Below are 15,445 nucleotides of genomic sequence, written 5' to 3' on the forward strand. Positions count from 1 at the left end.
GGAATATAAGTAGTCTGATGGGAAGTGGACTCTAATTGGGGAGAGAGGTCGATAAATACATGAGGGAGGCAGGTAGGATACCAGTAAGAAAGTCTGAAAACATCATAAAGCATTACACTACTAACTGTCTACCTTAAAATTCCTATAATACATGCAAGTTGATGTATAAATCACATTTATAGTTTAAAGGAATTTTTCCCATCTTAGCTAGTGCTTCCTCTAAAAGCCAAAGATCAACTAACAAAAGCCCCAGAACTCCTTTTTTGACTTATTGGCCAGGGTTGTCCAAGAGCCTCCCAAAACACTACAGGTTATTATGATTGTTCTTGGTAAGGTAAGTCCCTATTGCAGAAGAGACCAGGCACTGAAATACACATGCCAAGAGGCCTCAACAGAACTAACCTGAGTGCCTCCTCCCTTTGGACTAGCTTCCATGGTAACAGAAGGTACCATGAAAGCTTCTAAAGAGGGGAAGCAACCAGCAGTCATCTACAGGTATGATGTCTATGAACCACAACAATGAACAGCATGGCAAAATTACCCACAGTAGTAGTAGTGACACACACAACTTGGTGGTATACAACAAATCTCTAATTAGACTTAAGACTTCAACAGGACAAAAGCTTGCCTAATACTGAAACCCAGTCAACTATCCAGTGAAAACATGAATCTTGGAGAATACAACCAGAACTTTCAGGAACCTCTGAAATCACCATTGAAGTCCAGCATAACCCCTAAGTACATTCCAAATATTCATTCTTATACACATAGGAAAGTGTAGTCCTCATTCCTCATCAAGGAGACTGCTCTTTGCAATAGACAGAAAACAACAAAACAATCAAAATGTAGAGTTGTGGAGCTCAGTCCCAATGGTTAGAGCTACAAAACAACTCTTAATGCTTTTATTATGGAGGAGGTGGCAGAAAGAGTGCAAGGGGAACAGGGAGTTTGCTGTGATGTCCTGTCTTCTAGGAATGTCATATGCTACAGCATAAAGTCCCAACAGCATGACTGCCTAAACATGACCTGAACAAGGACCCATTAGACATGCTAACATGGATCAGAAAAATCTCAATCCTATAGAAAGAACCATAAGCAACCATGAATGCTGAGGAAAGAATAGTCTTCCTCAGGGATGAGTGCACTAACTAGTTTTCCAATACCAAATGGTCATCCTTGAAAACATGTAAGTAAAAATACCATGGGGCTGGAGAGATGGCTCAGTGGTTAAGAGCGCTGACTGCTCTTCCAGAGGTCCTGAGTTCAATTCCGAGCAATCATATGGTGACTCACAACCATCTGTAATGGAATCTGATGACCTCTTCTGGTGTGTCTGAAGACAGCAACAGTGTACTCACACACATAAAAGAAATAAAAATCTTAAAAAAAAAAATACAGACTTAGAAGGTAGTATTATGTATTTAGGGACATATATATGAAAGAGTGGCCATCGGTTCAAAAGGGATATATGGGAAGGTTTGAAGGAAGAAATGGGAGGTGAGAAATGATGTTATTATATTATAATCTCAAAGATAAATATTAATGTATAAAAGCAGCAAAGAGAAAATATCATGTTATGGTAAAGAGATGGGAGAACAAATATCAGGAGTCAAGGCTCCCCTGGCCTACACATTTCAGAGGTTAAAGAGAAGAACCACTGACCGAGAGTACTGACTGCTCTTAGAGAAGCCCACAGGTTCTATTCTCAGCATCAGCAAGATTGCCAAAAATCATCTGTAACTTCAGCTTCTGAGGATCCAAAGCCCCCTTGTGGCTTCTGTAGGCAATGCATGTACATAACAGACAAAAATGCAAGCAAATTAGCCATATATATATATATATATATATATATATATATTATATATATATAATATATATATATTATATATATATACACACATATTAAAAAGTATAAACACATCTCATACATTTATCTCTCTGTGTACAACTGCCTTAGCTAATCACCATTGTAGTCCTATGTGCACACAGCACACAAACTCCTGGGTTTACATATAAAGATTCTATCCATCAGGGCTGTCCCATTCTGTGGAGCTTCAAACTAGGAATGCTGCAATATAATATTCAATGCTAAGTAACTCAGTCCATGTGCTGTTAACCGTTAAGAATTACAATCTACTTTCTGGACTGAGGCTGAGCCTCATACTGAACAAGTGGACCTCATGATCCCTGTGTAGTTGAAGATGCCCTTGACTCCAGCCCTCCATCTTCTATGTCCTAAGTGCTGGGACTATAAGCCTCTACCACCATACCTTGCTACCAGGACATTCTGCTGTTTGTGACGTTTCTTGTTGTTGTGATATCTGGCAAGTCACATACTGAAGAAGTTTGCTTTGTCTCACACATTGAGGGTCCAGTCCACCATGACAGAAGATGAATGGAAGGATAGGGATGAAGCAGCACTGTGACTGGGTGAAATAAGCAAGCAGAGAAACAGGAACTGCTGGTGCTTGCTCATACTGCTCTCTTGTTTTTCAGACACTCTAGCGTCTAGTGCAACTTTGTAGGATGATGTCGTTATGGAGGGGAAGACAGGTACAAGATAGAATGTGGCCTGTCATTGGATGAGGAAGAAGGATGGGCAGGATAAAAGTTTTAGAGAGGAGGAGGAGACTGGAACCAGAGAGAGGAAAACAGCCAAGAGAACATAGAGGCGGATATTAAGATTCCTCTCTGCACATTTATAGGCTGTTATGAATATTCTTAAGGGATGGATGTGTACAGGGCTTTGTATGTCTAGGTGGGCAATTATATATTATCAATTGGTTCAGAGGTTATTGTATTGTATGTTCTTTCATGTGGTGATTTAATTGAATTCAAGAGAGTATGTGGTGGCTGGAAACAATGGCCTGCCACAGAATTGGGATGTGTTTGTCTGGCATGGTGGCAACCTGCCTTGGGATCCAGATGGGTAGAGAGATTGTTGCCAGGCTCAGAGAGAAGCCATCAGCAGTGTGATATGGGACAGAGCAAAGTGGGTTAGATGCTTTGCTAACTGAGATGAAGATATCTCGGGGCACTACAGTGCTGGATCTAGTGTGGGATCAAATACAGCATTTTAAATAATTTTACAGCAACACAACTTAGCTTTAACCTTCACTTCTTCACACAGAGATAATGTTAGAAGCACTGAACATGTCAAACATGGCCTAGACAGATCAACTTGTCTCTAATAGCAGTGTAATGCTGCATATATCTTTCTCATGGCTGTATCTTCAATGTGTGAAGCACATTAAATATATGAATGTGGACGATGCTGCCCATGCTGCCAAGCTCAATCAATGTTTCTTGAAAGCACATGGATGGAAAGGTCACATGCGTAGGGTACAGGAGAGAGAAGTCTCTGCTTTGAACTCAGATCTTTCTGATGAAATCTGGGTAGGTGAGAGCAGAACACTATTGTATACATTCCAAAATAATTTACCCAAGACCCATAATGATGGTAAATCATGCAAAGGTCTGTCAATAAAGGGGTATTTGTGAGCTAAGATAGCCCAAGAAACTTGGCTCCCAAGTTGTAATACCTTTTCATAATGGGGGTGTGCTTTGAACATTTAACACAGGTATAGGCGTTATTCCTTCTGGGAACTTCGCTTCATGATTGTTGTGAACGTATCCAGAACTCACTCAGTTTTCCTTTTCCAGTGCCTCATGAAAATGCCAGCATTGAACACAAACAAATAAAACTATCCCCAGTAAGGAACGGGAAAGAAAATGAAGTCCCATATCAGAGTTATGGTTTCTATTGATGCAGTGAAACACTGTGACCAAAAGCAAGTTGGGGAGGAAAGGGATTATTGGGCTTACATTGCCGTAGTGCAGTCCATCACTTAAAGATGGAGCCTCAACTACAGCAGGAACCTGGAAGTAGAAGTTGATGCATGGCCATGGAGTGGTGCTGCTTAACTGGTCTGCTCCACATGGCTTGTTCAGACCACTTTCTTATAGAAGAACCCAGCACCACCAGCCCAGGGACAGCACTATCCATAAGAGGCTGGGGCCTCCCACATCAACCAATTAAGTAAATACATACAGCCCTGCCTTATGGAGATATTTTCTCAATTGGGACTCCTTCATCTGATTATTTTAGCTTGTGTTCTGAAACTAGCCAGTACGGTATCTAATGAGCAATTAATTTCCTATTAATCAAAGCCAAATTATCAAATAAACAAGATATATGTCAGCATTGGAACAATTTTTATTAACCTCTTTATTAACCTTATTTTTCTCCAGCAAAATCCAAAACTACCAATATATAAGGAAAGGAACTTGCAAGAAGCCAGGGTAAAAAAAAAATCATACACAAAAGCCAACCCTTCTCAGTTATAACTCTGAATGCAAGTGGTTTCACAGACTGATTAAATGACAGATTAATACACTGAATTCAAAAGAACAGTCTCTTGTCAAAAACAAAACAGCTAGAAAATACCTACAGAGTTAAACACTGAAAAATCCAACTATCCAGAAGTGGACTGATCAACTCAGGCTTTCCCTGAGGCCCTGATGTATGGAAAGGACCCTGGCCTTCTCAAAACCAGGAACATGCTTGAGAGCCAGTAAAAGCATGGAACCAGGGCCTAGGGAGCTTTTCTCTGAGAACTTGGTGTACAGAGAAGGAACACAGCTCCTTCTCTAAGCCAGAGATATGTTTGGAAAAGCTTGGGGCCGTAGGCTTGGAGAAGCTGTGGCTTCAGATCCTAAGAACCCAACACTTCTCACTGGAATATGGTAATCAGTTCCAGGCTGCTATGTGCTAGGTCTATTGTGTTCTTGAGTACCTTTCTTCCTTTTGTGCAACATAGTTTGATTAGCTTCTTGTAGCAGAAAAAAATAAAACAATAAAAAAGAAATACCATCTCACGTTAGCACCAGCATCAGCGGGCCACATGGCACCAGGGGGGTGTTCTCATCTCTGCAGACTTTCTGGCCAGACTTCTGAAATGTCTATACTCGCTTTATTTCCATGGTGAGCCGATGTCATGACAGCCCTGTGAAATAACTGTGCATCTCACAGTTAACTGTCGCAAACCCCTTTACCTGGTAAAATCAAAACTCTTGAGGCATGCAATTTATCAATCAGATTTATATTACTAAATTCTCACCCCACAAAATGTCCATATAATAAACTCAGAGCCAATTGATATTAATATAAACTTTCCACATAGATAAGACAAATTGTCCTATAATTATCCATCCCTTATAAGATATCCATAGCTACCTGTGGCTATTTAAAGCCACATGGGTCTGGGTCATCCTTCTCTTCCTCCATCTTCCTTGTCCTTCCTTCCCAGTACTCTTTGTCTCAGTACTCTGTCTAGTGTCTCAAATTTTCAGCCTGCCTTTCTTTTTCACTGCCCAATCATAGGCCTTGCCTTATCTTGTGCCTGCCCAAACCTGCATATAGACATCCACGGATTCTTGTTGACTTTGTACCATTGTATGATAGTTCCTGCTGACTCTGTCCATTGTGTGATACTTTCTGCTGACTCTGTCCTATTTAGCCCCACAGACAGAATTCACTGTACTTCTTAATAAGCTTGCTTGGCATAAGGCATAGGTTGTGCAAGACCTCCTGACCCCAGATTTTCTTATATTTTTATGGGGTTTGTAACCCCTGGGAAAAGAGAATAGACTTGATCTGGATTATATAATTAGTTAAATGTATTAAAGCTGCTAGCACGACAATACTCGCTGAGTCAAACTTGAGATTCTCATCTAAAAGGGGTGAAGAAAGAATTTTTAAATGTAGAAGCCACAAGACTTTGCGTATCTGCGCAAGCAGCCCAAGAGCTGTTCTACTCTGCCAAGATTAAGTAGTCAAAACAACGTCAAAAGAGTCCGTAATGGTGTATAAGCAGGTTACAAAAGCCAAAAAGCAGTCAGTCCATCATAGGGAGCAGATAGTCACTGGTCAGAGTTTCTGGGTACTTATCTTCTAGGGACTGGAATAAGAGACAAACATCTAGTGGGTACCAAGATGGATGCCTTGCATAAAATGGGAGTTCCTTAAGCCATCACAATCTTCACTATCATCATTCCTCTGTATCTTATGAACTTTGTCCAGGCCCTTTCTCTCTCAAGACCTCATCAGTGAAGAACGACCTGCTGGACCACGTCATCAAACTGTAAAGCAGATGAAGCTATGAACACATACATGAGTAATCCTACCTGATAGATTACTTTAAACAAAAACTAATCAGAAGTAAAGAAGAGCACCACTTCATGTAAGTAAACACAGACAAAACTAATGTAAATATTCCCACACAAAACCAACAGGTTTTCAGTTCCCCCTAGATAACATTAAAAGGCATGGAAATCAAACAGTTCAGAGAAAATAAAAACAGGACATCTCCATATTGCATTCTCACACCTACATAGGTCCTTCAAACAAACCAATCATGTGCAAAGGATCTTCCAAGATAAACATGCAAAACATCAACAAGATTTAAAAGATAGCTACAGAACACTATGCACAACAACAGAATGAATATGCTCTGCTCAGTGGCACATCTTCTCTAAAATAGACCACATTATAGGCCACAAGCCAAACCGTTAGAAAGAATGAAATTAAGGAAGGAAGGAAGGAAGGAAGGAAGGAAGAAAGAAAGAAAGAAAGAAAGAAAGAAAGAAAGAAAGAAAGAAATTAAAAAAGAAAGAAAGGAAGAGAAAGAAAGAGAGAGAAAGGAAGGAAGAAACAAGGAAGGAAGGAAGGAAGGAAGGAAGGAAGGAAGGAAGGAAGGAAGGAAAGAAAAGAAACGAATCTTGTATATCCTATCAGAACTCAATGTACTGAAACAATCTTCATTATATGGAGAAAAATGAAAACGCTGGAATAAGACAAATGCCCCTTATGTAACTCTGTCTTTCTTCTCATTCACTTCAACATCACCTCTCCCTCCAACCTGCAGCACAGCTACTCCATCTGAAAGTTCAGCTTTTCCTTTTCATATTCATTAGTGATGTCTGGCTGTTCAGTGATTTCTTGAGTACATTTTTCAATGTGAGCTTTGTCACCTTTTCCTTTCAAAAGCAGGGCATCATCATGGTGACAATGACCTCTCCAACTTTTCCTAAGTCATGAGCTTGAACATCTTCAAGATTTAGATTCAACCCCTCTTCTCCAAACACAGCAGCACCAGTAGTGATAGCCATATCTTTAAGCTGGTTCTTCCTATTGTCCATAGACCCTGGACCTTTGACTGCTACAACCTGAAGAACAACTTTTAGCCTGTTCAAAACCAGAGTGCTTGGAGCTTCTCCGTCAACATCTTCAGTGAGTATGACCAAGGGCTTCCAATGAGCATTGGCAATTTCAAGAGAAGGTACAATGGACTGAACACTAAAAATTTTCTTTTCACTCAACAAAACATAGGCATTTTGGAATTCATATTTTTTACTTTTGATGTATTAATAATATATGGGAAATATATTCTCTATCAAACTTCATGCCTTCAGTAATTTCTAGGTCATCATTCAGGGCTTTTTCATCCTTCACTGTGATGCCCCCCTTTCTTCCAACCTACTTCATTGCATCAGAAATTATGTTCTCAATGTTTTTGTCTCCATTTGCAGAAATTGTAGCAAACTGAGCAATTTATTCAAAAGTTGTCATGGGTTTAGATTGTTTCTTAAGTTCAGCAATTACAACATCAAAAGCCAACATCACACCTCTCCATAATCCCAATGGATTAGCCCCTTAGCTGATCTTCTCAAAGCCCTCCTTGGCAATAGACCATGCCAGAACAGTGGCAGTGGTGCCTTCCCTAACCTTTTCTTTGTGTTATTGGCAACATCCTGAACAAGTTTAGCTCTGATTATTTTTTATTTATGCTTCAAATCAATTGACTTTGTGACAGTGACCCTATCTTTTGTCATCTTGGGACTTCCCCAACTCTGTTCAATAATCACTGTTCTTCCTTTATGCCCCATTGTAACAGCTACAGCATCAGCTAAAAGGTCTACACCTTGAGGCATGAAGAGGTGGGTCCTTTGATGGCCTAGTGTGGGAACCTTGAAACAAAGAAAGAGGGCTCTGAGGTCCCCTGCTATGAAAAGTGCAGGCTGCTCTGAGCCACAGTGCTAGACACTGGAAGCTGCCTGCTTCCTTAGCAGATGTTGGTTGGAGTATGATTCAATTCAAAGGCTGGTTTATTTGCTTTTAGGAGATTTATATACAGATTTTGTCCAAATCACTTGGGGAATTTCACCCACGGTTTGGAACTAGGATAGGGAAAATTACTGACTCCAAGTAAAGAGCAGTGATAATTGCCTGCTATGAATAGGTATGGATGCCTGTGGCTCCAGGTAGAGAGCCTAACAGATACACAGTGTAATACAGTCTTCTGGAAATTCATATTTTTTGAATGTGGGTGCCACAGGAATTTTGGGTTAATTTCCTGGCATGGCAGAATAGAAAAAGCCTAAGAATAAGCTCATACAGTATTTTAATTTACTTCTTTTGTTTTGGATTGTTTTAATTTTCAAAATATGTGTGATTTTGAGTTTTGTGCTTACATTATTCCTCTAGGAGATAGGTCTGCTAAAGGTTTTTCTGGTTACTGGCTGCATTGGCTGATTTTGTGTGTCAACTTGACACAAGCTGATCACATAGAAAGGAGCCTCCATTGAGGAAATACCTCCATGAGATCCAGCTGTAAGGCATTCTCTCAACTAGTGATCCAGGGGAGAGGACCCAAACCGTTGTGGGTGGTGCCCTCCCTAGGTTCTACAAGAAAGCAAGCTGAGCAAGCCAGGGGAATGGAGCAGTAAGCAGCACCCCTCCGTGGCCTCTGCATCATCTCCTGCCTCCAAGTTCCTGCCCTGTGTGAGTTCCAGTTCTGACTTCCTTTGGTGATGAACAGCAATGTAGAAGTGTAAGCTGGATGAACCCTTTCCTCCCCAACTTGCTTCTTGGCCATGATGTTAGTGCAGGAATAGAAACCCTGACTAAGCCCCTGGTTCAAGGATATGCTGATTTGGGAGAAAAGTTTTGTCTTTACAGTTTTAGAAAAGGTGATTAGTGTCTATACACCTTCCAGAGTTATATGGGTCAGATATGACAGAGGAAGACTACCTGAAAATAGATTCAGGTGGATCAAACAAAAAAAAAGTTCTTTGTGCTATCCTTCACATGGCACAAATGATTTATTAGAGCACAGTTTCATCTTAACCAGTCTGTACACCCTACACAGACTGAAACAATCCACACAGATATCTTGATGATACTTAAATTTTGTTTTGAGATTTGTATATTGCAGAATGTACAGCTTTGTTGAGATCAATCATCAGACATGCTGAACTGACCTGCCTGAACTCCTGACCTCAGGGACTTTCAGCTGGATCCAGTCAGGACAGTCATCAGAGACTACGACAATGGTTGGTGTGGCCTTCTTAAGGCCAAACAACTCCCCCATTTTTCCTACTCCCCAACCCTTCAAAGATATCTCACTGTCCATATACAGCTAGTTATGAAGACTCATCACCCCAGTTCCCTGGACTTCTAAGGTTGTCTTTCGGGGGGAATTTAGAAATGGTCATAATTTAACAGGGGGGAATTATCTAGAATAGATTGTATAGCCATAATCTCATTTGATAGTAATCTTTACAATAGTTATTAAATTGAAGTCATAATTTCTTATTGTGGTATAGAATTTATTTTGATACAAATTTAAGGTTTTCATTGGTATGGATTTCCTATTGGTGTAAAATTGAGATTAACATTCTTACTCTCATATAGGCATTGTGCCTATACAATGCATTTAAGAATACAACAAGGCTTGGACCCAGTCTTTCTATAAATGTCATTACAAACTGATGTGAGATGATTAACCACATGAGTTAAGGGCTATAGAACAAATTCATGGCTCTGAGTTTACTGTTAGGGTGTTTTCAAGATATTTTTATTAGACATAGCTAAGGGTAGTTAATGGACAATAGTCCAGATTACTTTACATAGTTTTCAAAAACGTCAGAAATCCACAGAATGTGACAATTAATGTCATTTATTCATTTGTTGAGACATAGCTACTCCCCATTTATAGATTCAAAGAAGCAGCTGAACATCTCTACCTCCAGGTGAGATATATTGTGGCTAGGTAGCCACTGGGAAAAAATTGTCTATTTCTCCTACAGACATGTACTGTTCTTGAGAGGACACAAGTTACAAGTTAGGACAGCTTAGTTTTGCCAAGACAGAATTAGCTAGTCCTTAATTCCTGTTTCACTAAGGTCTGTCAGATTCCTGGGCCAGAAGGCTGAAGATTGATGCTCCAACTTCCCGACATACTGGGGCAGCTGTCTCTACAAATTGTTTCAGGTCTAGAAGCTGTGTTAGGCTTCTTATATTTTCCGATATTAGTCACTCTTGGGTTTCTGATGGGGTTGAAATACTAGTTATAGTGTCACAGCCAACCCCAGCTATTTATTTGAGAAGATAGTTTTCAGATAGTATACAAGCTAAATCAGGACATAACAGATATAAAATTATAAGCCTTTTTAAGTTAGGATAGATGGCAGAGTGCTTTATTTGACAAAATGGTGGACTGGGTATTAGGTGTATCTTATATGTTATAAATTACAAAATAGTAATAGTTATGCTAAATTTATATCTGAGAGAAAAGGGCCTTTTAATTGGGCAAAAAAGGGGGAATGTAGATTGCTGTCTGTAAGCGGGTGAGGGCAGGGGAAAGACAAGCCTAGAGCCTGTGATTGGACAGGAAGGTAGGCTGAGTGTTCTTGGAAGATGGAAGAGAAAGGAGGGAGAGAAAGGAAGGAAGCTGGTGGAAGAGAAAGATGATACAGATTCTGCATGGCTTTAAATAGCCACAGGTAGCTATGGATATCCTATAAGAGGTGGATAATTACAGGACAATTTGTCTTATCTAAGTGGGCAGTCTATATCAATATCAATTGGCTCTGAGTTTATTATGTGGACATTTTGTGGAGTGAGAATTTAGTGATATAAATCTGATTGATATAGTGCAAGCCTCTAAAGTTTTGATTTTACAGGGTTATGGGGATTTGTCACTGCTACCCACAGAGAGCAGAAAGCTGGGAATGTGAACAGAATCCACACAAAAGAACTACGAGATTGGCGGTGGCTACATGGGGCTAACCATGGAAGTGGCTGACTACTGGGGCCAGAGAGTAGCTGGTGTTAGGATGGGATGGTGATGGTGCATTTTTTAGTATTTCCCACCACATCCTAATATCTCTACTTTTCCAATATTGTTCTCAAATTCTTTAAGAAAGAAAGAAGAAAATATAGATAGGCAAAGGGAAAAATTAGAAAGGAAAAAAAAATCATGACATGAATGTATACTAAAAGACCTTGCTGTATACACTACCAAAACTTTAAGTATGATCATGTTGGCTCATGTTATGCCATCTTGACACAAGCCAGAGTCATTTTGGAAGAGAAGCTCAACAGAGAAAAAGTCCCTACCAGACTGGCCTATGGTCAAGTCTGTGGGGCATTGTGTTGACTAATGTAAATGTTGGAGGGCCCAGCTCACCATGGGCAGTGCCACAACTGGTCTTGAGGTCCTGGGTACTGTAAGAAAGCAGGCTGAGGAGCTGGAGGGATGACTCAGCAGTTAAGAGCACTAGCTGGTCTTCCAGAGGACCCAGAGGTTCAATTCCCAGCACCCACGTGGCAGATCCCATGTATTAATCCAGTTCCTGGGATTCTGACATCCTCACACAGACATATGTGCAGGTAAAACACAAAAACACATTTAAAAAGATTTTTTAATTAAAAAATGAATATTTATTAAAAGAAAAGGAACAAAAGAAAGGAAAGAAGGAAGGAAGGAAGGAAGAAAGGGAAGAAAGAAAGAAAGAAAGAAAGAAAGAAAGAAAGAAAGAAAGAAAGAGCGAACGAGTGAGCTGAACAAGCCATGGGAAGGGAGGCAGTAAACAGCATTACTCCAAGCCCTCTCTACTGTTCCTGCCTCCAAATTCCTGCCCTACCTCATTTCCTACCCTGACTTCACAAAGTGATGGATTGTTACCTGGAAGTGTATTTAAGAAAGAAAGAAAGAAAGAAAGAAAGAAAGAAAGAAAGAAAGAAAGAAAGAAAGAAAGAAAGAAAGCGAGCCCTTTCCTCTCCAATTTGCTTTTGTTGACAAAATTTTCTACTTCGTTAGAATCCCTAATTAATACAAAGATAAACACTATCAGTAAAATAGCTGTTCACAAAAATCAACACCAATATTTGCCTCTGTAAAAGAAGATGCTCGCAGAGGAAGTAATTAGGACAGATAGCACCTAGTTTAGAAAGCTTTTTCAAGGTGACATCCAGAAATAACCCTAACAAAAGAAGTGAAGGGCTTTTTTATAAGCAAAATTTGAAAATACCAAAAAGCATCACTTATAGGAAGGCAGAAAGACATGTTCTGAGATTTGCAGAGCTCACTTTGTAAAAACACCTAGAGTAATAAACGCATTCAATACATTCAGTATAATTTATTGCAAAATTCCAATGACAAAGAACTAGAAAAACACCTAAGTCATTGCCACAACTCTAAGCAAAGCAACTTATGAAGAAAGAACCATCAAATGTTTATTACTTGACCTGAAACAATACTACATAACCATAGTGATAAGGACTACATGGTTGTCATATAAAACAATTATGTAAATAATGCTGCAGATTAGAATTGTTCAATAGTTTTCCAATACCTTTTTGGTTTTCCTTGTGAATGCTCTGGTGTCCAGTGAAGTTTGAACAAACCTAAAGGCTGTGTGACACTATCTCGTGTATAGAGTCTGGTGACAACTCAAGTATAAGGAGGAGTGAAAATCTTTCACACATTTATTGCTGTCTTATTCTGCTTTCTCTTCCCATTGCAAATGTCATGACCCCAAACAACTTAGAGGAAGACACATTTCAGCTTGAAGCTTAAAGGCTCATCATCCTGGGAAGCCAGAGCAGGAACTAAAGCAGAAATCATAGAGCAGTTGTTCTCAACCTGTGGGTTGTGACTCCTTTGGTAGATCATCTGTCTACGAGATATTTACATTATGATTCATAACAACATCAAAATTACAGTTTAGAAGTAGCAATGAAAATAATTTTATGGTTGGGGGTCACCACAAGATGAAAAACTGCATTGGGGTCACAGCGTTAGGAAAGATGAGAGGCACTGCTGTAGAGGAAATATGCCTGCTTGCTCCATATTTGGATCTGCTCCTTCACCCAGATTTCTGTGTAACCCAGGGACACTTGCTATGGAATGGCACTCCTGACCCTTGGGTAGACTAACGCACACCACGTAGCAATCAAGAAAATGCTCCCCAAAATATGCCTACAGGCTAATCTGACTGAGTCAAATACCTAATTGAGAGTCCCCCAGGAAATGCTAGGCTGTATCATCATATGCATGGCTGTCTACAGCTAACAAGGACATTTGCATCTATGGGTGTTCTCACCTGTGTCAATTCTTTGGCGATGATGAAGACTTGAATTATCATTCAAGGCTTAGGCATAGTGTTTGTACATGGAGAGTGTCTCGACAATATGAAGTCTTTGGGATACTTAGGGTGTGAAGAACAGGTAAAGGACTTGTCGCACACATTGCTTTTGAAGGCTTCCTCATCAGAATGAATTCTCCAATGTTCATACAGACATGAGGAACAAATGAACCCTCGGCCTTTTCTGCACATGTGTAGGGTTTCTCTCAGGTGTGAATTGCTTGTGGTTGAGCAACAGCTGAATGATACATAAAACATCTGCCATGTCCTTCCCATGTGAAGGATAGCTGTCTGAACACTCTTGCATGCTTTACATTAAGAACCTTTGAAAGGTCTTTCGACATCTCTCACATTCAGACGGATTTCCCTCAAGACGAATTTTACGGAGGTCAGAAAATGTTGTCTGAATAGTAACGCACTCGCCACATTCGTCACAGGTATATTGCTTCATTCTCTTATGGGTTCTTGCATGTTGAGTAACGTCTGAAGGACTGGGAAAGGCTTTGCCACATTCCTCACACTCATAGGGCCTCTCCTCAGAGTGAATTCTTTGATGTCTTTTAAGGTCTGAAGAACAGTAAAACATTTTGCTGAGAAACCTGACTACAGCTAGATGGGAGTGAGTCAGCTAGTACCAGTTTAATAAACTTTACTGTAAACATCTTAGTTGCGAGCAGATTTTCCACAGCCAAGCTGGAAAGAGAGCTCCCTGAGAGAGCAGGCTTCAGGGGGCAGGCAGCCGCCGACCAGTCATGCCAAGGAGATTCTTGGATGGACTGAAGCAGCAGCAGACTGATGGCTGCTCCCAGAACCGTCGCTGTCGCCCTCTCCCCAGTGCTGATTTAAATCCTGACTCAGTAGCCCAGCTTGGTTAGAACAGCCCCTCCAAAGAGAGGTTCTCCTGAAGAGTTAAAATAAAAACTTCATAAAAACTGCAAAAGAACAGCAGATAAGGGGACAGGACAGAGCTGGCCTGAGATGTGCCCGGCCAAGCCTAAAAACAAGGTCAAGGGATTGTTCCAGGAAGGGGGCCATCCGGACGGATGGACTCCCTGCTCTACAGATAAAGATAAGACGTTCTACTATATTGAGAACACCCCAGCCCGCACGTACTGCTTGCAGATGAGACCTTGTACCCATTTCCCTTGCTGATAAGCACGTGAAACCCCCTGGCTTCTCCTATATAAACCCATGCCTGAAGAGGCTCGGGGCCGATTCCTCTGTCTCCTGTGTGAGATACATGTCGGTCCGGGATCTCGTTAATAAACGCTACCTCTTGCTGTTACATCAAGACTGGCTACTCCCGTTTCTTGGGGGCACCTCAACCCGTGACTGGAGCGAGAGTCTCCCCAAGTTTGGGGGTCTTTCACTCCCTACTTCCTAGATGCCCCATGACAACTCCTTCAAAGATGGAACTACCTGCCCACCCTGCACAATCCCTCAGGCCTGGTGGGCTGCACGGCAACCTGGACCAACCTTCACCTCAAAGATCCAACCCCAGCAGGGTAGTAAGAAACTTGAGTCCAAATTGGAGGACTGGCTGTGAAGGGCTAAACATGAGCAGAGAGAACTCAAAGGAAGCCTAGGCTTCCCTTGCTTGTTACGTCACATTGAGGGAGACTACATTTCCCATAAGTCTGTCACATTGAGGGAGACTACATTTCCCATAAGTCTGTCACATTGAGGGAGACTACATTTCCCATAAGTCTGTGTAATAGCGATCCAAGAATCGCTGAATCCTGTGTGGTGCTGGAAAAGGATAGAAACACTCAGTCTCTGCCGCTAGAGGGAGGCAGTCAGTCAAAATCCGCCTGCTTTTAAAATCCTCTGCTCGCAACTAAGATGTTTACAGTAAAGTTTATTAAATTTACTAGCTTTTTTGGGTCACTTTACTGTGGTTTCACACTCAGCTCTGCTAATTATAAGAACTTCATTTTGACTCAATTTTTACTTT

At 40.8% G+C, this 15,445-nt stretch overlaps 1 protein-coding gene and 1 pseudogene across 2 annotated transcripts in view; both read right to left on the reverse strand.

The window, feature by feature from the left end:
• Positions 1-15,059, reverse strand: part of Zfp708 (zinc finger protein 708) — a 51,625-nt gene extending 36,566 nt beyond the window's left edge. Inside the window, exons 1-2 of one of the 2 annotated variants that reach the window (XM_063282852.1) lie at positions 14,968-15,059; positions 13,450-14,058 (exon numbers count right to left, since the gene is read on the reverse strand). In XM_063282852.1, the coding sequence (XP_063138922.1) occupies positions 13,450-13,491 (42 nt within the window). In that variant the 5' untranslated portion in view covers positions 13,492-14,058; positions 14,968-15,059. Of the gene's footprint in view, positions 1-13,449 lie in introns of both variants that reach the window. The other variant, XM_039103568.2, reaches the window with a different exon arrangement.
• On the reverse strand, positions 1,952-13,455 carry LOC134485872 (60 kDa heat shock protein, mitochondrial-like; annotated as a pseudogene).
• Positions 15,060-15,445: the final 386 nt, after the last annotated feature.

This window comes from Rattus norvegicus, chromosome 2 (genome assembly GCF_036323735.1).
Source record: "Rattus norvegicus strain BN/NHsdMcwi chromosome 2, GRCr8, whole genome shotgun sequence".
NCBI lineage: Eukaryota > Metazoa > Chordata > Mammalia > Rodentia > Muridae > Rattus > Rattus norvegicus.